Consider the following 25,297-nt stretch of genomic DNA (forward strand, 5'->3'; position numbering starts at 1 on the left):
AATTTAATAAAGTTGATTTTAGAGGGTTTATGAAGAAATAGATTTATTGTTGTAATATGTATTGATTACACCACAGAGTTCATGTTACCAGTAAAGAGGAGTAGTAGAGGTTTGAATATAATCATGTTCATCTTACCTACATACTGAATGAAATAGTCCAGAGGAGAAATTGTTTGGTTAAGCAGAAGAATCGGGTGTTTCAGGAGAAAATGTTCAGGTCAGTGTAGCTCTGAGCAGTTTGACCTTAATTTCTGTTGATTTAAGTTCAGTTATGTTTATTTGAACTGAGTTAATTATAGAGTTGAGGTTCTTATTTGTTTCTTTGTAAATATTGTTTGGGTCACAAAATGGTGAATAAATCACTTGCTACACTGGACAGCATCAGTCTCCTCCACTTCTTTGACCGCTTAAGTCAAGTCCTACCACACTCCTTTTAACTGCTGATTCAGGGCGCTCAGTGGTATGGTTTTATTAGACTTAACCTCAGCTTTCGATACGGCTGATCACAATATTCTCCTGGCAAGGCTAGAGCATGTAGTCGCGCTTAAAGGTAATGTCCTTTCATGGTCTAAATCAGCGGTCCCCAACCCCCGGGCCTCGGACCGGTACTGGTCCGTGAGTCGCTTGTACCGGGCCGCGAGAGTTCAGGCTCAGGTGTGAAATGTATGGTTTTCAGGGTTTTTATCGGTTTTCAGCGTTATTTTGTTATCGTTTTTATCGTTAACTCGGTTTTCCTGGGTCTTTTCACATGTGTTATGAATAAATCTTCTATTTTTCGGTACCGGTACTAGTTTTATTTTGTTGTATTTATCCGCGACACCTTAAAGGCCGGTCCATGAAAATATTGTCGGGCATAAACCGGTCCGTGGCGCAAAAGGTTGGGGACCACTGGTCTAAATCATACTTACCTGAGAGGTCATTCTCCATCACCATGGGGAGATACTCCTCCTCTTTTGCCCCTTTCCGTTGTGGTATGCTCGGTGCTAAGTCCTACGTTATTTTCTTTGTACATGCTGCCCTTGGGACTCATTTTCAAAAAGCATAATAACTTGTTTCATTGTTATGCTGACTGCATCCAAATCTACTTCCCCCTGAATCCGGATGTCCAGTCTGTTCAACTGTCTACGGGAAGTTAAAGATTGGCAATTACTAAACTCTCTAACTCTAAATTATTGTTTTTGATAATCACATTCCCCAGGACCAGCTAACTGATACACTATGCCAGCCATCTCTCTTATACCTTTAGAAATCTTGGAGTGGTCCTTGATAACTCCCTCAAATTAGACAAGCAAGTGTCTTCAGTTGTGAAAACGAGTTTTTACCAGCTACGCCAAATCTCCAAGGCAAAGCCCTATATTCTGCATAAAGACCTTGAAAAGCTTATCAATGCCTTTATCACTTCTAGACTGGACTATTGCAACTCTCTGTACTTGGGCCTCAAATTCCCTCTCGTCCAGCGTTTCCAGTTAGTTCAAAATGCTGCAGCATGCCTCTTAACTGGCACCAGAATGCCTGATCACATCACCCCGATACTTTTAAAATTTTCAATAACTTGGCGCCCAGTTACCTAACATACATTCTCGACGTGTTTAGCCCCAAGAGAGCACTTAGATCTTCTAACCAGCTACTCTTAGTGCAAACAAGGCCCCAACAAAAGACTAGAGGGGAACAAGCTTTTGCAATTGATGCACCTAAACTCTGGAATAATCTTCCAATCGATGTCCACATGTCAGAATCCATTCAATTGTTTAAATCACACTTCAAAACTCATCTGTTTCTTCTAGTCTTTGAAGCAAATTACCTCCGACTTCCTCCCAGTCTGCATTTGTGCTATGTAACTGTTACTGTAACTGTTTTATAACTGTTTTTGTTGCCATTTGCTGTAATCCGATTTCCTGCCTTGTGTGAAGCACTTTGTTGGAGACTGTCCCTTTTAAATGTGCTATAGAAATAAATATTGATTGATTGACCTGCTTTACCAACCGCAGGGTGAGAACATGAACATGAAATTAACACTGGCTGAAACAAAACATCCAACCGTCTGTTATAATAACCAATGAAGTGATACACATTAAAATCCTCCACATGTACAAAGTCCTGAATGATCTGATCCCATCATATCTTAAAGACTAGATCACTTTGCTCTCAGCGTTTTTTTGTTTTTGTTTTATTTGGTTCCTAGAGTTTCTAAAAGTCGAATGGGAGGCAGCTCATTCAGCTATCAGGCCACTGCACTGTGGAACCTCTCTAGCTTTCTCTTAGCTCAGACTTTAGTTTTTTAGAAAAAGCCTATAGTTCAGGCTGGATCAGGTGATCCTGAGGCTGCTGGCAGACCTCTGATGATGTACAGACTCTTTCTTCTCCATCCCCCTCTTTTCACTCCCCACACATTTATCTGCCAAAGTTGCACATCATTAACTTTTTTCTCTTTTCACTTTTTTCCTATTTCTTGTTTGTGGTCTCTCTGTGCCCCCGACCAGGCCCCACCCTGAGCCTTGTTCTGCTCGCTGTGTCTTCCGGGTCAAAAGAAATTTGTCCTCCACATCATCACCAAACCTTTCACTAAAGCAATTATGGGGTCTCCCTCTGGTACTGTAGGGCATTCACTTTAGGTCATATAATGCCTTGAGGTGACTGTTGTTGGAAACTACATAAAATTGAACTTTAACATTTATTTTCCTACTGTGAGCAGCAAAATGATTACATTCAGAGTTATCTGCAGCACATAAAAATGACAGGACAGAGTAGAAGAATCTGGACATTCTTTATTGATTTTAAAGATCAGTAAAATGGTTCATCTGTCACTCAGTTAAGAAAAAAGATGCAGAGGTACACGCTTGTACTGTTTCGGTAAAAAACTAGCATTTGCTTCTGTACACAAAAGGTTTGTAACGAGCACAATTAAGAAGAGAATCTTTCATTGTCATTTTTGTTTTTAGCAGGAAGGTTAAGAACGTGGCACCAGCTTCAGTTTGATTGGTCGTTTTGGCTGTAGCAGACCCTGGATGTCCAGCTCAAAGGGGATCTGCAAGGAAGTAACATGTAAAATAAATGACAAATACACACAAAACTCTGCCTTCTTATTTCAGATCTCCAAACAACTTAAGGTGGAAAGTTGATGGAAAACGTAGAAATGCGTAAAATCCAATTGTTTTATGAAAGTGCTGTGCCAGTTTGTGACTTTTTATCTTTGGACTGATATACACGGTGGATGCATCGTCCATATCACTATTAAACTAGCCGTGAATAATATTGGGACAGGGCTCGTCATACAGCATAAAAAAGTCAACAACAGTTAGAGAAGATGATCTGGGCTCTCACCTCGGTCTCCTTACACACAGAGAAGCTGTACCTCTGGAGGATCTCCACTACTGCAAGTTTCATCACAACCAGAGCAAATCGCATCCCAATGCAGTTCCTCGGGCCTGCTCCAAAAGGCATGTAGCTGTACGGATCAATTGTCTCCTTGTTTTCCTTGCTGAACCTGAAAACACACACACACACACACTATATTAACAACAGAAACGGGGTTATATCCCACAGAGCTTCATGTAAATCCTTTCCGTACCTCTCAGGTTTGAATTTCTCTGCTTCAGGCCAAATCTCGGGGTCCCGGTGCATCGGCCAGGTGGGGACCATGACAACCATACCTTTTGGAATCACAAAGCCATTTATCTCCACACTGGCCTTGGCCACACGCTCCAAACGTGAAGCAATGGGGAACAATCGGAGAGACTCATTGATGACACAGTCGAGATACTCCATCTGCATTAGTTCCTGGTACTGGATGGGAGTCTGAACACAAGCACATAAACATGTCTTTCTGGGCCACTTCTTGCTATCACCCACAAACTGGACTTTTGTGGAGTAGGGGTGAGTTTCAATTATCGCTTTTCCGATTAAAATCAATTTTAGCTTGAATAACATGACAAAAAATCGGCCCGGGCATTTTGACTATAGACCAGCCCGCCATTATAGGAAAAATCATAAAGCCTTTGAGTAAAAACAAACGCTGTTGTGACAGTGATGTACTCTGTTCTGATGGTATATGTATCAATCTATCAATCGTTTGTTGTAAGACTCAGATAATTATTTGTTAAAAGCGAGACATTTTAAATGAGAATAAGTATTTCCTTGTGCCCCCCTCTCCCTGTTAATGCCCTACCTGCCCCCCTGGCAAAACTTTGCTAGATCGATAGATAGATAGTTACCAGCTGTCAGCTACGCAGAAAAAGGATCCTGGGGTTATCTGTCTCTCAGAAACAGTTCATAACTTCCCTTCAACTCATTCCTGTCACCTAAAAGGTAAACCTGTTTCTCCATCACCTGTTCAGCTCTGATGATTCAGTAAGGACATCTCCTGGTTTCATCTTCATGTTTCCCTCTCACCAGATAACCAAACTGATATCATGACCAGCTGCTTTTACAGCTGTGGCTCCAGCAAACATCAGCTGATACTATTAAGTAATATTAAAAATAAATTCTAACAACAGCTGATCAAGCTTAAACGTGATGCTGTTGTTTAGCACGACATCCGCTGGTCCGATAAACAAACAAGAGAGAAAAGCTGATCAGCTGATCATTGATCAGTTTCATGATTGAAGTAGAAACAGGAGAGGCAGGGGAGAGAATGAGAGAAGAAGAGGCAGCTGTGCAGCAAAGACAGAATAACTCCAGCTTTGTGCCTTTTTCATCCTAGCTGAAGTCCGGGACAAACTGTGCTCCTTTTCACCTCAATACGAAACGCTTAATATTTTCTCTGAATATTAGACGATTCTGTTTTTTAGGGGAGGGTTGGCAAGTCTAATAATTAACCTTATGAACAAAGTTCAACATCATTAACTTCATAGCACCCACCCAGCTGTATAGAAACTCCGTCATGCTAGCTAGTACGCAGTAAGAAAAAGTCAGCATAACGAAAATAAACTCCACCTAACCTTGGTTTATATCTGACCCAGATAGACTGCAGGTCATAACTTCTTACCTGTAGTTCAGTTCACCTGACACTCAGACCGGTCTCTCCTCTTGCCTCCACTTTCCCTCATCCACCTGCTGGCCTCCACCACTTGCTAATGTTACTGAATCTGTGGAAGCTCCGTGATAGCCACCACACGAAGTAACGAATCACGAGCCTATCTAAATCCCAGTAAAGAGTAACGGGTTCCTGATTTTGGCATAATAATTAGTTACCGTGCTCGTTACCACAATAATAATGTAGTTACTGTAAAGCGTTACTTAATAACGCGTTAGTCCCAACACTGGTCTCAAAAAACACCTCTGTAACTTTGCATTGCTTCACTTCCGCAGCATCAGGTAATGTTCATATGTTGATTCAAGGTTTTCTTCAGTTTATGATCTACTGCAGAATATTTTTAAGGTTATCTGCTATAAAAAGCCAGGCCAGGAAAATCTACTTCATGTTTTTCTGTGTTTTATCCTCAGTTACTTTGACACAAAGGCATCTGCTGTGATGCTCACACCTCTGATGAAGTGTCACAAGTGCCAGTACTGATAAATGATCAGAGTTATAATATTTTTGACTGTCTGACGCAAAATTTCCCCCATTCAAATCGAATCAAATCGTGGATCGAATCAAATCGGAACCTTGTGAACCGAAATTGAATCTATTATAGAAATCAGTGACGACACCCAACCTTATTGTGGAGTTCTTCTGCCCTCTAGTGGTACAATTTAAAAACAGCTGTTTGGATTTCTGGTCGAGAGACAGTCTGTATGCACTATTGCAATGTAGTAATTAATCCAAGAAAATACACGAAATAAGGTAAAAGGAAATTAAATTAAAACAGCCTTGAAAAGAAATTAAAGAAAAAAACATAAAACTTCTTATAGGTAAATTTTGAGGTTTATTATGAACTTGATCATTATGCATTCAGAGGCCCCGGTGGCAGCGGTGTCCAGCAGCCTCGCCTCTCTCAGTGCACCCCAGGGCAGCTGTGGCTGCAATGTAGCTTGCCATCACCAGTGTGTTAATGTGTGTATGAATGGGTGAATGACAGTGTAAAGCGCTTTGGGGTCCTTAGGGACTAAGTAAAGCGCTATACAAATGCAGGCCATTTACCATTTACCATTGTTAAAAGCTGACTTCTTCTTCTGTGAACTTTTTATGTTGTTTGCAAATGAAGCTTGTGTTTATTGTGTCTTTGTGAAATGATTTTAACACAACTTTGCAACCCTCCTTGGCTATCACAGCTCCCTGAGACAGCTGGATTAGCCCCCATCACCCCACGATCTTAAACTGGATAGAGGGAAATGGATGGATGGATTTTCGTGTATAAATCAGGATGTGTGTTTGCATTAAAGGGGAGATGAGTCAAGCCTAAATCTGGAGTAAAGTGGGATCTCATCAAAGCAAGGTTTTTCTCACTTTAAGACTGCTGTTCAGTTCCAGATGTTCTCACTTCTCACGTACCTTGTTAGGGAAGGTTGCATCCACCTCCTCCTGCAGCTTTTTCATCACCTGAGGGTTTGTTGCCAAATTGTAAGACAAGAAAGTGAGAGAGCTGCTGGTCGTTTCGTAGCCAGCAAAGAGGAAAATCATCGCTTGGGAAAGGATCTCATGATCTGTCAGACCTGAGGAGGTAGGAGGGATATAAACGTTAGAACAGCTTTAAGCTGGTTTTTCCATGTGTGGAGACGTGTGTCCGTGTATCACCTTTATCCTGTTTGGAGTCATTATTTTGCTGAGAGTCGATCATTAGCTGGAGGAAGTCCACTCGAGTCTGGAAGTCAACAAACACAGTTTGAAAACAGCTGTGATTTTATGTCAGAACAGGTTATTGGTACAAACACAAACTCACAGCCGTACCTTTTGCTTGCTGCCCTCACGATCAATCTTGATCTTCTGTAGCGCAGCGTAAAAGAAGTCTGTGACGGATGTAGGGAAAAAGGAAAACTCCAATTTTTCCAATATGGGACCCATGAAAGGAAAGAAGGCTGAAATTAAACAAACAAGAGGATATTTATTAATGGAAGATGAAGGACAGCAGCTGCACTGATGATCTATGCATGAGCTGCAGTTATAAAAATGTAATGAATACTTTACCAACAGTGAGGAAGATGGGGCTTAAAAAGTCAAATTTCAGCATCTTTTTGATGTTTGTGACAAAAGGATCTGACGGGTTGTTGAGAGAGTCGATGTCCACACTGAAGGCGGTGCTGGTTACCACATCCATACTGTAGGGTCCAAAAAACCTGCAAAACCACACAAACACATCAAACATGACCTTTATTAATGCAGACTTAGAAGAGATGAATCTGCGCTTTTTCTGATGTATTTAAATGAAAACAGTATGAGAGATCTCACTCTTTCAGCTCTAGAGGTTCATCTTTATCTGCTTTCTTTTTCATGCTGCTGATCAGGACAGCTGAATGCTGCTTCATGATGTCAAACATCTGAGGCACAAACAGACAAAAAACAAAAAAGTCAACCCTGAATGCAATTTCAGCAGCACAGAGGTACCACTGTTTTTCTACATCTACATTTGGACTGAACAAAATCCCAAAGAAGGGAGCATTCATGTTAATAGATGTCTTTTTTGGCATTGTATTGTTTTCAGGGCAGAGAGGGACGTGCCTCTTTCAATCTCCCAGAGGTGAAGGAGGGAGAAAGGACGCTGCGGATCCTCCTCCACTGATCATCCTCTGCAATGGACACAGCATCGTACAGCGGCCCATTCAGACGGAAATTCTGCAATAACATTCAAAAGCAGCTGGTGATGAGGGACAGGAGGTCAAATTTAAAAAAAAAAAAGAGTGATTGAGTCGTATATATGTCCTTACTAACCCTGCGGTTGGTGAAGAAAGAGTAACACTCCTTTATCAGGATCATTTTTATCATGGCGGGATCTGTGATACACAACACGGGCTGACGACCATCAAAAATGCTGTATAAACAGTGAAGGGGGATTAATAAAACAATAATTAATATTTTTCATTAATTAATCATTTTTCATGTTCACACACACACGCACCTGTAAAACTGAAGCACAGATAATAACCTCACCTATTTACATATTCTATATGCATTCAGATTCACACAAACACACACTGTAGAAAACACTACTTACCCCCACATTTTCCCATATTTCTTATAACACTCTTCATCAAAGTTAAAAAATCCCTGGAAACAAGAGCGATACAAAAGATCTAATTATTACAACGCATTATGAGCTGTTTATGACGTAGAACACTGAACAACACCAGATCACACAAAGATCAAGTGTGTAGTGTTGGCTACACAGGGGCAGTTCGTGACCTTAGGTCACAGCGAAAGTTAAAGAAGGTGGGGCTTATCAAACAGACTTCAACTACACCAGAGAAGGATGATAACACAATTAAAAAAATATGTGTCATCTTTCAATTATTCTACAAATCATAGAAAATAGTACTTGGATCATTATGCAAATATGACCCAGGTCAAGCTATTACCAAGACTCTGGAAAATGTAGATAAACTGAGAGCAACGAAATCTGGTTCACTGATCTAACACTGCGCACACAGGCAGCATTCAAAGTGACGTGTGGATCGGAGACATTAATATAGGGATCATACATTTGAAACAGTTCACAGTGGATACAGTATATACAGTGTAAGTGTTATTACCCACCTTTCTATATTTCAACATGGTGCCAAAAAATGGGATAGGTGAGGGCCCAGGGACTCCCAATCTCTTAAATGTCCCATATGTCCAGCAGGAATACCTGTGAAAAACATGGAACAGGTGTAAGAGAATAAAAGAAGAACAAAAAGTGGAAATAGCTGAACACAACTCGTATTCTTTAAAACGTACACAAACAGCAGCGTGATGAGGGCAGCCAGCAGGGTCCACGTCTCTGCGGACAAGAAGAAGAAGTACGCCATGTCTGCCAAGTTTCTCTCTTCTCTTCTTCTGTTTTTTCTCTTCTCTCAGTGGTAACACAAGCGTCCTGACCAGAGCTTTTTATGTTGGGCTGCACACACATGTTGCATGAGAAAGGGAAGTGTGTGTGAGTTTAACCAATAGCAGCAGAGAGCATCAAGTGAATAATTAACAGAGAGAAAGACTGAGGAGCATTTACTGCGGCATAATCACGAGTAATATCTCTGCTGTTTGTGACCCTGCAGTTTTCAGGCCTTCATTTTTGTACTTTATGAGTTTAAAACAAACAAAAGAAGCAAAACAATTCAATAAAAACAGCGGTGATTAGCATAAAGGTTTTGTTGTTTAAACTTTAATCTTATTGTATTTGGAATTTGAATGTTACAGAGCAGTCACAGTCAAGTCATTACGAACATTTTTTGGTCAAATTGTTTTATATAAACAGCTTCTCTTCTCTGGTGTAGTTGAAGTCCATTTGATAAGCCCCACCTTCTTTAACTTTTCACTGTGACCTAAGGTCCAGGCATGTACTCAGATCTGTGGGTGAAAGTTCTTTTCCTGTTTTCCTTCAGCCTGGAAAGAGGAAAGAGGCTGGTTTATGTAACAGGACTCCTCCTCTCTGAGATCAGCTAGAGATTACTTTAATACAGCCGAGCAAGAGGGAGCCATGGGTTTTGTTCTTTTCTTTTCTTTACAAACATGGATACTGCTGATCACATTTATCTGCATATTTGTTATGTGAGTTAATGTTTACAATAAAACAGTTTAAATTTAAGCTGGCAACAGCTGAATTGGTCAAGACAAGCAAGTTAACAGTAAACAGTGTTTGAGTGAACCTGTGCACCTTCATGCTTTAACCCCTTTGATGTTCTGTCTAGGTACGGCCACTGGACCTTTGGTATATTTGAGAAGATGGGGATCCCGGGTCCAAAGCCAGTCATGTACTGGGGAACAATAGCCAGGCACAACCGTGTATGTAAATCCTTGTGATTGCTATTTGTAAAGATCGAATGATTTGTACCAAGTTCAGAAGGATACACTGAATAATGTATAACATATCTTAGTGATAAATATGCATTTCCTGTTAACAGGTTCACTACTTAGATGACTACGAATGTGCTCAAAAGTATGGGAGGATATGGGGGTGAGTTTTTAAAACTGTCCATATAAGAGCATGTGCATGTTTTTAATTTATTTCTTTGTTTTTGTCAGCACAACTGGAGCCAAAGCTCCTTCAGCAATTAAAAATATTTTCCACGACAAATACCTCCCAAAATGCAGATGTGTTCTGTGTAAATGTTCAGTGTGTATGAGTTCAGGAAACCCATGCTGGCTGTGATGGATCCTGACATGCTGAAAACCATCCTGGTGAAGGAGTGCTTCACCTACTTTACCAACCGCAGGGTGAGAACACGAGCATGAAATGAACACTGACTGAAACAAAACACCCAACAGTCTGTTATAGTAAAACTTCGTGGTAACTAGTAACCCTGGGATATGATTGTTTTTTTCCAATAAAACGATCAAAACAATCAAAATGATCAAATCATCCTGCTGGAAATACAAAATTGGAGAAATAACGAGAAAACGTTTCAAGAAATGTTTTCACGAGTTCCCTCAGTAACAACAAAAGCTGAAAACACTGAAAACTGTGAAAAGCCTCTGCTCACATAATTTCCATCCATGTTTCAGATAAACTCATGAATATGATAAATACCACTGCACTTGAATATGACATACAGTCAAGCTTTGCTCTTTCATACCTATTATCACTGGAAAAAAGCGTGATATTCGACCCGAAGGTGATTGAAACATGCTAATGTTAGCATGTGTACATACAGCATACAACAGTAACATATCAAGCACGCTCACTTTCTGCTCTGACATGGCTCTTTAGCTTTTAAAATGATATAATAACACTTTTAACATAGCACATGTTCAAAGATGTAACAACTTACATTACCAGTCAAAAGTTTGGACACACCTTCTCATTTAATGTATTTTTATTTTTATTTTTACTACTTTCTACATTGTAGATACAAACTGAAGAAATCAGATATATGAAGAAAGATATATGGAGTTATGTAGCAAAGTCTTATATTTTAGATTCCTTAAAGTTTCCACCCTTTGCTTTGTGACAGCGCTGCAAATCCTTGGCCTTGTTTCAATGAGCTTTATGATGTGATCACCTGAAAAGGTTTTCACTTCACAGGTGTCCCCTGTCAGCGTTCATTTGTGGAAATTCTTGCCTTCTTAATGGGGTTGGGACCATCAGTTGTGTCAGGTTGGTACACAGTTGACATCCCTATTTGACAACTGTTAGAATTCCTATTATAGGAAGAACCAATCAGCTAAGTAAAGAGAAACGACAGTCCATCATTACTTTAAAAACTGAAGGTCAATCGAGAACATTGCTAAAACTTCGAATATTAATGTTCCCAAGTGCAGTCACAAAAACCATCAAGAACTACGACGAAACTGGCTCACATGAGGACCGCCCCAGGAAAGGAAGACCAAATGGTAAATGGCCTGTATTTGTATAGCGCTTTTACTAGTCCCTAAGGACCCCAAAGCGCTTTACACATCCAGTCATCCACCCATTCACACACACATTCACACACTGGTGATGGCAAGCTACATTGTAGCTACAGCTACCCTGGGGCGCACTGACAGAGGCGAGGCTGCCGGTCACTGGCGCCACCGGGCCCTCTGACCACCACCAGTAGGCAACGGGTGAAGTGTCTCGCCCAAGGACACAACGACCGAGACTGTCCAAGCCGGGGCTCGAACCAGCAACCTTCCGATTACAAGCGAACTCCCAACTCTTGAGCCACAATCGCCCCCGAGAGTCACCTCTACTGCTGAAGATAAAATCATCCGAATCACCAGCCTCAGAAATTGCAAGTTAACAGCACCTCAGATTAGAGCCCAGATAAATGCCACAAAGAGTTTCAGTAGCAGACACATCTCTACATCAACTGTTCAGAGGAGACTGTGTGAATCAGGTCTTTACGATCAAATAGCTGCTAAGAAACCACGACTAAGGAAAAGCAACAAACGCAAGAGATTTGTTTGGGCCAAGAATAACAAGGACAATAGACCAGTGGAAATCTGTGCTTTGGTCTGATGAGTCCAAATCTGAAATCTTTGGTTCCACCTGCCGTGTCTTTGTATGACACAGAAAATGTGAACACATGCATGATTCCCAGCGTGAAGCATGGGGGAGGAATTGTGATGGTACTGGTGCTTTGCTGGTAACACTGTTGGGGATTCATTCAAAATTGAAGGCACCCTGAACCAGCATGACTACCACAGCATCCTGCAACAACACGCCATCCCATCTGGTTTGCGTTTAATCAGACCATCATTTATTTTTCAACAGGACAATGACCCCAAACACACCTCCAGGCTGTGTAAGGGCTGTTTGACCAAGAAGGAGAGCGATGGCCTGGCTTCCACAGTCACCTGACCTAAACCCAGTCGAGATGGTTTGGGATGAGATGGACCTCAGAGTGAAGGCAAAAGGGCCAACAGGTGCTCAGCATCTCTGGGAACAAGACTGTTGGAAAACCATTTCAGGTGACGACCTCATGAAGCTCATCGAGAGAATGCCAAGAGTGTGCAAAGCAGTAATCAAAGCAAAGAGCGGCTACTTTGAAGAATCTAAAATATAAAAGGGTTTTTTTGTTTACTATATAATTCCATACATGTTCACTCATAGTTTTGATTTGCATCTGCGAATCCTTTGCCTTATCATTGTACAAGTATTTAAAGCTGTTTGCCAAACACGTGCAAACATATAACCATGACCTAAAACCACTATCTCTCCAGAACTTTCGTCTGAACGGAGATCTCTATGACGCAGTGTCTCTGGCTGAGGATGATCAGTGGAGACGGATTCGTAACATCCTCTCTCCCTCCTTCACCTCTGGCCATCTAAAAGAAGTAGGTGGAGACATATGGAGGTTACAAAAGAGTATTATTTGTCTTCACCATTGTTTCACTTGCGTTCTTTTCCTCTGTTCAAGATGTTTAGCATCATGAAGCATCATTCGCACAAACTGACCGACAGCCTGCAGTCCAAGGCGCACAATGATGAGGTCATTATTGTGAAAGAGTGAGTGATATCATCCAAGCTAAGTTTGTAAAACATTAAACCCCAGATTTTCCCCCAAGATGAAAAATAAATGTGTTAGGTAAAGGAACATGTGGGCTGATTTTGCAGCTGTGTGGAGCAAACAGTTGAAGGCCTTGAATGTGCTACTGCTGAGTACAATGTGTGCATTCCAGCTTCTTTGGATCCTACAGCATTGACGTGATGGCAAGCTGTATATTCAGTGTGGATTTTGACTCAATCAAGAACCCTTCAAATCCCTTCATCACCCACGCAAACCAGATGTTTAAATTTTCCCTTCTTCTTTATATTTTTCAAGGTACTGCCTCTGTTTTGTTTTGGTTTTTTTCTCTTATTATTAACAGATTTATTTGGTAACCAAAGGTTTTGCCCCATTTTTTCTTTCTCAGCATGCTTTCCAATTTTTCTTCCTCTCCTGGAGTGCCTGGGTGTCTCCTTGTTCCCCAAGTCTTCTACCGCTTTCTTAAAGTCAGTTGCGGAGAAGGTCAAAGCCGAACGCATCAGCTCGTCCCAGGTTTGGACAAACACAAGCTCAGTATCGTCATAAATATAGTCTTGTGTCACAGCTCATCGAATGCTTAGCTACAATGAAACTTGCAGAAATCCAGTTGAGAAATCACTAACAGATGACTGAAACAATCTCACCTCATGACCCGTTTACATGTTTTAGTCACATCATGTGACCTTGATTGTTAAATAGAAATATCCAAATATGCCTACCAAATCTCCTGTGATCTCAACATGGTGTGCCACACATGCCACACATATAAAAAGAACACCAGAACATGTCAGAGGTTTCAAAATTCCTAAAGAGAATTATTGGCGCCAAGTCTTAAACTCATATTCCCTGATTTTAGTTTTATGGTAAATCATTTTTATGTGTGTGTTTGAGGTTCACCTTCACATGCGGGCATTGTTTCAAGTGCTTGTTCAGATATGATGTAAAAGCCATTTAATCAGATGTGTTTTTGTATGACCTGTTTTTTAGGCTTCAGATGATATGCTTCAGCATTTGATCAAGTGTCAGACAGCCAGTGAAAATGACAAAGAAAAGAAGCATAAGGGTAAAAACATCACTACACGTAGAGTCCCTGTGGTCACATCAGATGTCTCATGCCCTCTTCTGTTGTTCCTAACAGGTCTTACTGAACACGAGATAATTTCCCAAGTGACCATGTTTGTGTTTGCTGGCTACGAGACAAGTGCCATCGCTCTTGTTTTTTTAGCGTACAGTTTGGCACGAAATCCTGAAATCATGAAACGCCTTCAAAGTGAAATAGACTCCACTTTCCCAAACAAGGTAGAATCAAAGTTTCTGATTATGGAGTTGTTTTCTTAATATTATTTGATGAAAACATTAAATCAGAGCTGTCTTTAACCAAAATTGTGATTTGTAACAACCTTATAGGGTCCAGTTGAGTACGAAGCTCTGATGCAGATGGAGTACCTGGACAGTGTGGTCAGTGAGTGTCTGAGGTGATGAGCTTTTACTTGTGCTTGCTGAAAAAATATACACTATGAGACCGCATGGTGACAAAGAGAGAGAAGGGAAAGGGTGGAATTAGATGAAGGTGTGATAATGGACAAAAAAAAGAAGAAAAAACCTGGGTACACCACAGGTCAGGGGAGCCATAGTGAAGATAGAGGCTCACAGAGGCTGTGATGCAAGCGGCACAGGAGTGTACCACAGTCAATAGGACCTGAGTTACAGGCTGTGTATGTGTGATCTAAGACAGTCCAGCACATACTTGCAGGTTGTGAGAGGGCATGCAAGCTGGGACATTGCACATGGATTGCACAAACACCAGCATACAAGAATAATTTAAAAAAATTCCCACCTAGTGAAAAAACATATACTCATACCACATCAATCCAAATGCCAGTAGGAGTGCTTGTGATTGCATGCTTAGTGAAATACAGACATTTAAAAAGTATTCCCATTTTGTCAACAGGTTGTACCCCTCAATTCCACGTCTGGAACGAGTGGCTAAGGAAACTATAAAAATCAGTGAAATCACAATCCCAAAAGGCATGCTTGTTATGGTTCCAGTCTACGCTCTGCACCGTGACCCCGAGCTGTGGCCAGAGCCAGAGGAGTTCAAACCTGACAGGTAGTTAGCAACTTATCTTAGCAAGTTAGCAATTTAGTTAGCAATTTATCTTATCGTTCTGAAGATAAATAGCAACAATTCTGCAAAGCTACTTATCATTTACTTAAGTCATGCCAACAAGGAATTTCCAAGTACAGCCTTTCTCACTACTGGGGATTCTGAGGGATGTTGAGGGTTGTTTACTCATTCAGTCATTCACTGCCAAGATTAACCCTGTAAAACCTAAAACAACTAAATAATCCACAGAAAGTTACATTTCAAACAATTCAGTTTTTATTGAACCTTCTAAACAAATGTATTAATTCATAAATAACAGTTTGCACATTTGTACCATAGTTTAATATCATTTTTGCTACATCTGGCATTTTTATGCAATTTCTTTCTCACAGTAGGCCTGTGTCAGGTTACTGAGGAAAAAATAAATCACACACAAAAACATGATATGCTTGGCATTACAACATTAAGCATATTTTCTTTTGTAAATATCTTTGTATTATATTTTAAAGGACATGTTATTAGGGCAGCATTTAAACACTTCTGTTATATGATTCTATTAATTAATTAAAAGCAGTCATAGCAGGCAAAAAAAAATCATATAAATTGTGGGTATTTGACATATTTTTTCCAATTTGTTTTACAGATTTAGTAAGGAAAACAAGCAGAACATCAACCCGTATACTTACCTTCCATTTGGGGCTGGGCCAAGGAGCTGCATGGGGACGCGATTTGCTCTGATGATGGTTAAACTGGCCATTGTGGAAGTTTTGCAGAACTTCAGCTTCTCAGTCTGCAAAGAAACAGAGGTGACTATGTGTAAATTGCAAACTTAGCTTGACATAATTTCCTTCGTGCAATAAGACAGACAGAAAACAACATTTGCTGTCAAAAACTGATGTTTCTAATTTAGCAAATTTGTTCGTTCCTCAGATCCCCTTAGAGATGGATGTTGCAGGCTTTGTCTCTCCGGTTCGACCAATCAAACTAAAGCTGAAGATGCGTTCCATCAGCTCAGCAAATGTGGATCCATGTAACTAGAAAGCGCTCAGAGATTTAATATGCAAGAAAAACTCTGGGTATGAAAATACCAATTTAATATATTTCATTAATGATCATCTACTCATTTCTTGTCAGTTGGTTAGCATTTAAAAAAGCAGTAAATAATCACTAATCACTGACATGTCACATCATTAAGAAGTAATGACACAGAGTGCCTCACTAACACACAGAAAAAGGTGGAAGATTTACATAAATATTTGGAAAGAGACAACTTTTTAAAATAATTTTGTTTCTGTACATTACCATAATACATTTTAAATGAAACAACCGAGATGCAGTTGAAGGGCAGACTTTCACCTTTAATTCAGTGGGTTGAACAAAAAGATTGTGTAAAAGTGTGAGGAACTAAAGTATACTTTAACACAATCCAATCATGTCAGGAGCTCAAAAGTAATTGGACTAATTAAATAAGTGAAAATACAATGTTCATTTCTAATACTTGGTTGAAAACCCTTTGCTGGTAATGACAGCCTGAAGTCTTGAACTCTGATGCTGGGTTTCCTCTTTTTTAATGCACCGCCAGGCCTTTACTGCAGTGGCTTTCGGCTGCTGTTTATTTGGTAGACTTGGATATCTCCCTGGAGAGTGTTGTTCACTTGCTGGTTGTTTTCAAGGGGTTTCTCTAGGAAATGATTCTGCGATTATCCACCACTGTTGGCTTCCGTTGATGTCCAGGTCTTTTGGTATTGCTGAGTTCATCAGTGCTTCCTTTGTTTCTCAGGATGTACCAAAGTACAGATTTTGCCATTCCCAATATTGTAGGATGTGTCAGCTTCACAGCTTAAGGATGGCTTGTTTCACTTGCATGGAGAGCTCCTTTGACCTCATGTTGTCTCTTCACAGCAAAATCTTCCAAATGCAAGCAACACACCTCAAATCAACTCCAGACCTTTTATTTGTTTAATTGATAATGACACCACGAAGGAATTGCCCACACCTGCTCATTAAATAGCCTTTGAGTCAAAATCACAGATCTATAATGAAAGGGTCATGGATGAAGGCTTAATTTAAAGGCTTTAATTTTACACATGTTAAATTACTCTTTCGTTGGAAAAGTGATACATAAACATATTTGGGAGACAGCATCTCTTCACTGTGAGAGCTCTAAAAAAGCCGAGAGAGTGGGAGGAAGAGAGTGGGTGTGGATGCTGCTTATCTTCCTGGAGGAGCATTTTTCGTTTGTTTTATTCTTATTAACCCTGCTGTTCATTAATAAACTATTCTTGCAACAGACACAGCTCATCCTCCGTGGTTTTCTTTGAGTGCATTTTCCTAAGTCAACTAAACATAAGCTGATTGAGAGGCTCAGGCTTTCCAGCCCAAAGCTTTAGACACAACTTAAACGGATGACCAGAAGACACAAAGACACTTTTCCAGTGAATGAACACCCTTTTCTATTTAAATTCAAAAACTCAGGTATCTGAGCCAAAAGCCAAAATGACTGTAACATGATTACACATAGACATGATCCACGAAATGAAGCTTATGCGTAAATTCAATAAGGAAGCTCTGTAATCAGCCATCTGCCTGTTTCCTGGGTGTTAGTCTGCTTTTCTGTTCTCTGCAGCTCTATGACTTTCCCATGCTGTCAATCTCAGTAGCGTTATCATTACTCTGGTCCAATTCTGTCATGATGGGTCCTTGGAGTCTAATTGGCAAATACATTAATTCCCTAATCTCCATAAATCATGTTCAAATCCTCCAAGTTGATCTCTCCTTATTGAGCTGCAACAAAAAAGTGGTGGCGCTCCGAGAGGATATGAAAACAAAACACCCGAGAAGTGATGTGATGTTTGTAATCAGCTCTTTTGAGAATTAAAGGTTATAATGCAATGGTGTATTTTAGTTACCGGCCCCGGCTCGGACAGTCTTGGTCGTTGTGTCCTTGGGCAAGACACTTCACCCGTTGCCTAGTGATGGGGGTCAAAGGGCCCGGTGGCGCCAGTGTCCGGCAGCCTCACCTCTGTCAGTGCGCCCCAGGGCGGCTGTGGCTAAAACGTAGCTTGCCTTCACCAGTGTGTGAATGGGTGGGTGACTGGATGTGTAAAGCGCTTTGGGGTCCTTAGGGACTAGTAAAGCGCTATACAAATACAGGCCAAATACCAGAGAAATATGATTGTGCACTTTTCAGATTTTATAGATTTCAGCTATTTCCAGGATCCTGTAACCTCTTATCTTGTTCATATACGACTTTGCATTTCCTCCTCTCACCCCAAACCGATCTAGCCTATGGCGGCCCTCCATGAGCTTGGAGGTTTCCACTTGTTAAAAGGGAGTTTTTCCTTCCCACTGTCACCAAGTGCTTGCTTGTCTGATTATTGGGATTTTCCCCTGATTGTTGTTGCAATTTGGTGATATATAACTAAAACTGAATTGAATTGAAGTGAATTGAATTGATACATGCTTTAGACAAAAATATAAATTGTTGATTATTCTTTACAGTATGTTGTCATAAACTCTTTGCCCATACTAAACAATGACCGTCCACAAGAGCCAAATGCCTGACTGCTACGTTTTTGTCTTTACTGGATCTATGTTAACGCTTTAAAGCCTAAACCATGAAATAATTGCCAGAAAAATTAAAAAAAGAAATTAAATAGTGTCACGGTGTGGCAGGCAGACCGTGGGGGTATGGGGGAAAAGGAGGACCCAGGCGCGGAGCTCTATGTGTAGACAGTGCGTTTATTTACAGTGAGGTAACAGATGCACAATAAATCCCCTTTGCTCCTTAGACTCCCATGCGTGTGTTCCCCTCCGACGTCCGTGCTCGTGCTCCCGGCAGTTGTGTTTCTGCACACCCTGTGCATGCTGCCCTTCTGGTCCCTCGTTCCACTTGGAGTCTTCGCTTAAGGATCCCACACCGGTGGGACCTCCAACACTCTCCTAAGTAGCTCCCCCAACGAGCCCTGATCACCAACAGGTGTGTGGCAGGAACTTCAGGTGTGGCCAGTCCTCCTGCAGGGCCACACCCATCAGGCCTGCATGTGGCTGTCCTCCAGCCACACATGTACACACCCACACCCTGCCTATACATATAAGTGGAACACAGAAGCATAGTGCAGAAAAACACACATCCCCAAATAATAATAATAATAATAATAATAATAATAATAATCCCTGTTGCTCACGGACCCCCCCCCCCCCCGAGACCTCCCGAGCTGGGTCCATGACAAATAGAGTGTTTAGTGCACCTGCAGACAAAATAAGGTACTACAAGAACTGACATGGTGTTTATGTACGCAAGAAACATCAAGATTAAAATGAAGAAAAGTCATCTTCTTAGACGAGGAGGGTTAAGAACGTGGCACCAGCTTCAGTTTGATTGGTCGTTTTGGTTGTAGCAGACCCTGGATGTCCAGTTCAATGGGGATCTGCAGAGAAGTGGCATGTAGAATAAATGACAATAACACACAAAACTAACAGTTAGAGAAGATGATCTGGGCTCTCACCTCGGTCTCCTTACACACAGAGAAGCTGTATCTCTGGAGGATCTCCACTACTGCAAGTTTCATCACAACCAGAGCAAATCGCATCCCAATGCAGTTCCTCGGGCCTGCTCCAAAAGGCATGTAGCTGTACGGATCAATTGTCTCCTTGTTTTCTTTGCTGAACCTGAGAACACACACACACACACACACACACACACACTATATTAACAACAGAAACGGGGTTATATCCCACAGAGCTTCATTCTGCTTTGTCACATCAGACACGTGTGAATCCTTTCCGTACCTCTCAGGTTTGAATTTCTCTGCTTCAGGCCAAATCTCGGGGTCCCGGTGCATCGGCCAGGTGGGGACCATGACAACCATAACTTTTGGAATCACAAAGCCATTTATCTCCACACTGGCCTTGGCCACACGCTCCAAATGTGAAGCAATGGGGAACAATCGGAGAGACTCATTGATGACACAGTCGAGATACTCCATCTGCATTAGTTCCTGGTACTGGATGGGAGCCTGAACACAAGCACATAAACATGAGTGATGATGATAGAGACATAGTAAGAAGCTGAACCCTGTGCTGACTTTATATATGACTACAATTTATAAAATAATATAATCACCATAACACAATATTATTATAACACATTATATCTACTGTATGATTTACTTTAGTTTAATTATGCTAGAAAAAAAAATATTGTCTTATATTAAGAATTCTGAGTTGTTACCTTGTTAGGGAAGGTTGCATCCACCTCCTCCTGCAGCTTTTTCATCACCTGAGGGTTTGTTGCCAAATTGTAAGACAAGAAAGTGAGAGAGCTGCTGGTCGTTTCGTAGCCAGCAAAGAGGAAAGTCATCGCTTGGGAAAGGATCTCATGATCTGTCAGACCTGAGGAGGTAGGAGGGATATACACGTTAGAACAGCTTTAAGCTGGTTTTTCCATGTGTGGAGACGTGTGTCCGTGTATCACCTTTATCCTGTTTGGAATTATTATTTTGCTGAGAGTCGATCATTAGCTGGAGGAAGTCCACTCGAGTCTGGAAGTCAACAAACACAGTTTGAAAACAGCTGTGATTTTATGTCAGAACAGGTTATTGGTACAAACACAAACTCACAGCCGTACCTTTTGCTTGCTGCCCTCACGATCAATCTTGATCTTCTGTAGCGCAGCGTAAAAGAAGTCTGTGACGGATGTAGGGAAAAAGGCGAAGTCCAGTTTTTCCAATATGGGAATCATGAAGGGAAAGACGGCTGAAATTAAACAAACAAGAGGACATTTATTAATGGAAGATGAAGGACAGCAGCTGCATTGATGGACATGTTGTAGTGGTGCCCAGTTTGATCCCAGGAGGAGACACAAATCCTTTAGACTGCACCAGGAAAAAATCTGCCAAAACAAACATGCAGAGCTACAAGCCAAGGTAAACACAAAAGGAGCTTCATGTATCAAAATGAATACTTTACCAACAGTGAGGACGATGGGGCTGAAAAGGTCAAATTTCAGCATCTTTTTGATGTTCGTGACAAAAGGATCTGACGGGTTGTTGAGAGAGTCGATGTCCATACTGAAGGCGGTGCTGGTTACCACATCCATACTGTAGGGTCCAAAAAACCTGCAAAACCACACAAACACATCAAACATGACCTTTATTAATGCAGACTTAGAAGAGGTGAATCTGTGCTTTTTCTGATGTATTTAAATGAAAACAGTATGAGAGATCTCACTCTTTCAGCTCTAGAGGTTCATCTTTATCTGCTTTCTTTTTCATGCTGCTGATCAGGACAGCTGAATGCTGCTTCATGATGTCAAACATCTGAGGCACAAACAGACAAAAAACAACAACGTCAAAAATGTTGAAACCGGATGCAATTACAACAGCACAGAGTATATATTGGGACTTCCAGGCCATACTCGGCACAGATGTTCCTGTACACTATGCCGGCCACTTGGTTATGGCGTTCCATGTATGCCCTGCCTGCTAGCATCTTGCACCCTGCCGTCATGAGCTGGATTGTCTGAGGGGCATCTTTACACAGCCTGCACCTGGGGCCTTGCCTGGTGTGATAGACCCCAGCCTCTATGGATCTTGTGCTCAGAGCTTGTTCCTGTGCTGCCATGATTAGTGCCTCTGTGCTGTCTTTCAGTCCAGCTTTGTCCAGCCACTGGTAGGACTTCTGGTACATACCGTGCAGGGGCCTGTCCTTCCATAATGGTTCCTCGTCTTACTCCTCTTTCTCAGGTTTCTGCTCCCTGAGGTATTCACTGATGCTTCAGTTGGGGCCATCTTCCTGATGTATTCGTGGCTGTTCATTGTCTCATCCTGGACTGCCTCCTTCCTTCTGCTTAGCGTACAGCCTCAGGTTGCCTGAATTGGGGTGAAACCCTCTATGAGTGGTAAGGAACTTCTGGCTTGATGTCAGTGGCTTCTATCTGCTCCTTTGGCCAGCTTATTATCCCAGCAGGGTACCTGCCCATATGGAAAAGATATAAATAAATCTTATAAAGTTTGTATCTGTCTTGTGTGAAACTTGTATGAAAAGCATACAAGAGTAAAAACAGATATAAGATCCCTTGAAAAATGATATAATGAAACTTGTATGTTTTGGATACTTACTAAAACAATATATGAAAATAATGAGAAAGTGGCCACTTTCATGAGTAAATTATGTAAGTTTTTACTATTTCTTTTCCATATGGGTGATCACGGCCAGGACATAGGTGTTGATAGGCCTTATCTTGTTCTTTCCATTCAGCTGACTCCTCAGGACTTGCCTGACCCTCTGCAGGTACTTGGTGGTTGCAGCTTTCCTAGCGGTCTCTTCATGGTTCCCATTCGCCTGCGGGATCCCCAGGTACTTGTAACTGTGCTCTATGTCTGCAATGTTGCCTTCAGGTAGTTCGATCCCCTCAGTTCTGACTACCTCCCCTCACTTTGTTATCCAACTCCACTCCGAACAACATTCCTATATCAGTGCTGTATATCCTGGTGATGTGGGTCAGTGAATCGATGTCTCGTTCACTCTTGGGATACAGCTTGATGTCATCCATGTACAGGAGGTGGCTGACAACTGCTCCGTTCTGTAGTCGGTATCCGTAGCCAGTCTTGTTAATGATCTCACTGAGGGGGTTCAGACCTTTTTGTATTGTCTGTATATTCATTTTGTCTCCTTTGTTCTTTTTAAACGCACTTTAAGAAGTTTTTTGTAGTGTAGTTGAATATCAAATAAGGCTAGGATGATAGATGTTTAGTTTGATTACACAAACATCATGTAGGTTGGACAAATAACAGCTATTGATTTGGTACTAACTTTATATGAATAGCTTAAGCTTTTTTTTTAATAGCTTAAGCTTGTTATATAATATTATACTTTAGTGTATTTCTAACTATTCAGCTCTTTCCATACTTTCTTTAAAGGCATATGTTGGACATTTTAGAGTCATCTTGAAATAAAGGCAAATGTAAATGTAAAATTGAGGTCAGACGATATTTGGATGCCAACTATAATGTGATATTTACAATCCCAATGTACCAGGATCATTTTCTAAAAGTTGCCAATACAAACACAGGCAGAACAATTTTAAGCAGTTTTAAAGATTAAAAAAATATTTTATCAAAGTTTGACCTTTTGACCTTAAAGAAGAGGTCAGAGGTCCAAATGTGATATTTACAATCCTCATATACTATTCCCTGTATACACCTATATGTTGCCAATACAAACAACTGCAGTAAGAAACATAGTTTTAAATAGTTCTATATAGCATTATTATCACTGTACTGCCTGTGTGGCTTTATTATGTTTTATACAGTAAAGTGATATTGTGATCGAATATGCTAAATTGCACTGCATTACATCAGAAGATTTGGTTTTATATTGAAGATGATAATAACTTGTCCATTTAAAACAAAGTATAAATCCCAAACTAGAGCCTTATGAATAAAATGGCTGAAATTTCTGAACATTTAACACAATATGTCTGTGAAAGTCCTTGAATTAAAGTACCTTGATTGTTTGATTTAAGGTCAGCTATGATAGTGTACAGAGGCAAAATTAACAACCCGTTATTGTTAAAAAAAAATGCACCAAACTGGATATTATCTGAAAACCAATGTTTGGAATAACAAATCAAATCAAACGCACTACCCAATGATGGTGTAACGTACAGGCTCTTTCATTTTCACCCCTTACAATAGAACAGGCTTACGTGAGCCTACATGTTGTGTAGCAGGCGGTTTAATAAGGTGAATTGTACTGAAAGAGTGCTTCCTTCCTTAAATAAAATCATGAAAACATGTAGTAGACAAGTCCAGATCAATGCAATAATTGCTGGTTCAACTGTGGAGCCTTGCAGAGCCTTGCTGACACGCTAACACAGATAAGTGCAAACATATCTGTTCGCATGAAGACAGGTGTAACCAGGTGAAAAGGTACCTGGAGCTCCAACAGAGGGAAAGGTTACTGTTGGGGAAGAGCAGTAATCAGAGTTTTTCCTGATGTTTGTAAAGTCTGTCCTGTCCTGTGTATTTTTTGCTGAGTGTAAATAAAACGTTATCGTGTAACCCTTTCACACAGTCTTTATAGCTCAGACATTTTCAGTAACACAGTGTAAACACAGTCCTTGTGAACACGAACTAAACCCTTTTGCCACACATTCGGTCGTTGCGCAAACAGCTGATGCCATAAATGGACAGCATGAGCGCCAATCCTGAGTCAAGGTCAGAGTGTTAGGCTCTGTTTAAAAATCACCTCTCAGACGCACCCAATGATTTTAATACACAACTCTTCATCATATTTTATGTTTCAGAGTTCACAGTCTCTGGCTTGGAACTGAGTCACTTTGGCTCTTTTCATCTTTCCATATCCCAGACTTTAAAATATAATTAAAACAATTTACATTTCAAAGTCTTTCTATGACTAGAGGCCAGCTATTTGATCCAGCTCACCAACAAGTTCTGATCAGTTGACAGTTCTGCTCCGATCTTCACAAGAGTGTCCAAGATATACGGCGATTACACGATTCGATTACAAATCAGAGATTAGGCTACCTGGTGTTAGGTCCACTTATGGACACCTTTATGCTCAGACTTGGTGCTCATTATGGACCAACTGTGGTTAGCACTGAAGTTCAGGAACAGAACCTCACTTGGGTTCAGACTGGGCACGCTGTTCCTCCCAATCAAACCACTCGTTTCACTGTCATTCCAAAAAAGAGATGTTTTTGTATCCAGCAATGGAGTCACTGCCCTGGTAATCCTGTCTTGGACACAGTAATTATGTCCCTTTATCTTTTTCTTTTCTTTTGCTGAATCAGTGAAAACCAACATAGTAAAAGCTTTGTGTACATTGTTGGCAGTAAGTCAGGCCCATTCAGAGTGCAGTTTGTGAGGATTACCCTTTGTGCATGAGTTGATATCCCAGTGTTGGTGTTGTTTCTACATCATCATAATAATGTTCCAAGATCAGCATAGCAACTGACCAGTGAAGTTGAAGCTGGTTGGACGGCCTGAGGATGTTATGTCTCCTTTTTTGCAGATATGATTTTTTTGCCTTCATCAAGAGATGACTTCCAGCTTGCACTTGGGAGGTTTGCAGCTTAGTGTGAAGAAGAAGTAATGAGATGTAGCATCTCCAAGTCTGAAGCCATTGTTGTAACCCAGAAAAGGGTGGTGT

At 40.9% G+C, this 25,297-nt stretch overlaps 3 protein-coding genes across 4 annotated transcripts; 1 reads left to right on the plus strand and 2 right to left on the minus strand.

The window, feature by feature from the left end:
• Window positions 1-2,748: 2,748 nt before the first annotated feature.
• On the minus strand, window positions 2,749-8,938 carry LOC102794248 (cytochrome P450 3A30). The gene is made up of 13 exons (XM_087841636.1): window positions 8,810-8,938; window positions 8,627-8,720; window positions 8,088-8,140; window positions 7,805-7,904; window positions 7,595-7,708; window positions 7,325-7,413; window positions 7,064-7,212; window positions 6,827-6,954; window positions 6,674-6,740; window positions 6,431-6,591; window positions 3,569-3,795; window positions 3,322-3,484; window positions 2,749-3,025 (listed from the first exon to the last, which is right to left on the minus strand). Exons 1-13 carry the CDS (start codon window positions 8,878-8,880, stop codon window positions 2,948-2,950), a joined length of 1,494 nt encoding a protein of 497 aa, XP_087697762.1. The 5' UTR covers window positions 8,881-8,938; the 3' UTR covers window positions 2,749-2,947.
• A 555-nt stretch (window positions 8,939-9,493) lies between these two features.
• On the plus strand, window positions 9,494-17,415 carry LOC102794533 (cytochrome P450 3A30-like). Of its 2 annotated transcripts, XM_006796159.3 has the most exons (14): window positions 9,496-9,616; window positions 9,757-9,850; window positions 9,970-10,022; window positions 10,183-10,282; window positions 12,710-12,823; window positions 12,907-12,995; window positions 13,169-13,311; window positions 13,403-13,527; window positions 14,002-14,077; window positions 14,153-14,313; window positions 14,422-14,489; window positions 14,966-15,124; window positions 15,765-15,927; window positions 16,052-17,415. In XM_006796159.3, exons 1-14 carry the CDS (start codon window positions 9,546-9,548, stop codon window positions 16,157-16,159), a joined length of 1,524 nt encoding a protein of 507 aa, XP_006796222.1. In that variant the 5' UTR covers window positions 9,496-9,545; the 3' UTR covers window positions 16,160-17,415. The 2 variants fall into 2 exon arrangements, with proteins under 2 accessions (XP_087697763.1, XP_006796222.1); XM_087841637.1 differs by having other exon boundaries at window positions 9,494-9,616; window positions 14,002-14,313.
• Window positions 17,416-19,344: 1,929 nt separating this feature from the next.
• On the minus strand, window positions 19,345-22,589 carry LOC148102484 (cytochrome P450 3A56-like). The gene is made up of 9 exons (XM_087842405.1): window positions 22,560-22,589; window positions 21,353-21,441; window positions 21,092-21,240; window positions 20,751-20,878; window positions 20,598-20,664; window positions 20,355-20,515; window positions 19,913-20,139; window positions 19,630-19,792; window positions 19,345-19,551 (listed from the first exon to the last, which is right to left on the minus strand). Exons 1-9 carry the CDS (start codon window positions 22,587-22,589, stop codon window positions 19,474-19,476), a joined length of 1,092 nt encoding a protein of 363 aa, XP_087698531.1. The 3' UTR covers window positions 19,345-19,473.
• Between the last annotated feature and the right edge of the window lie 2,708 nt (window positions 22,590-25,297).

The sequence above is a fragment of the Neolamprologus brichardi genome, chromosome 6, assembly GCF_056152115.1.
Source record: "Neolamprologus brichardi isolate AB-2024 chromosome 6, ASM5615211v1, whole genome shotgun sequence".
In the NCBI taxonomy this organism is placed as follows: Eukaryota; Metazoa; Chordata; class Actinopteri; order Cichliformes; family Cichlidae; genus Neolamprologus; species Neolamprologus brichardi.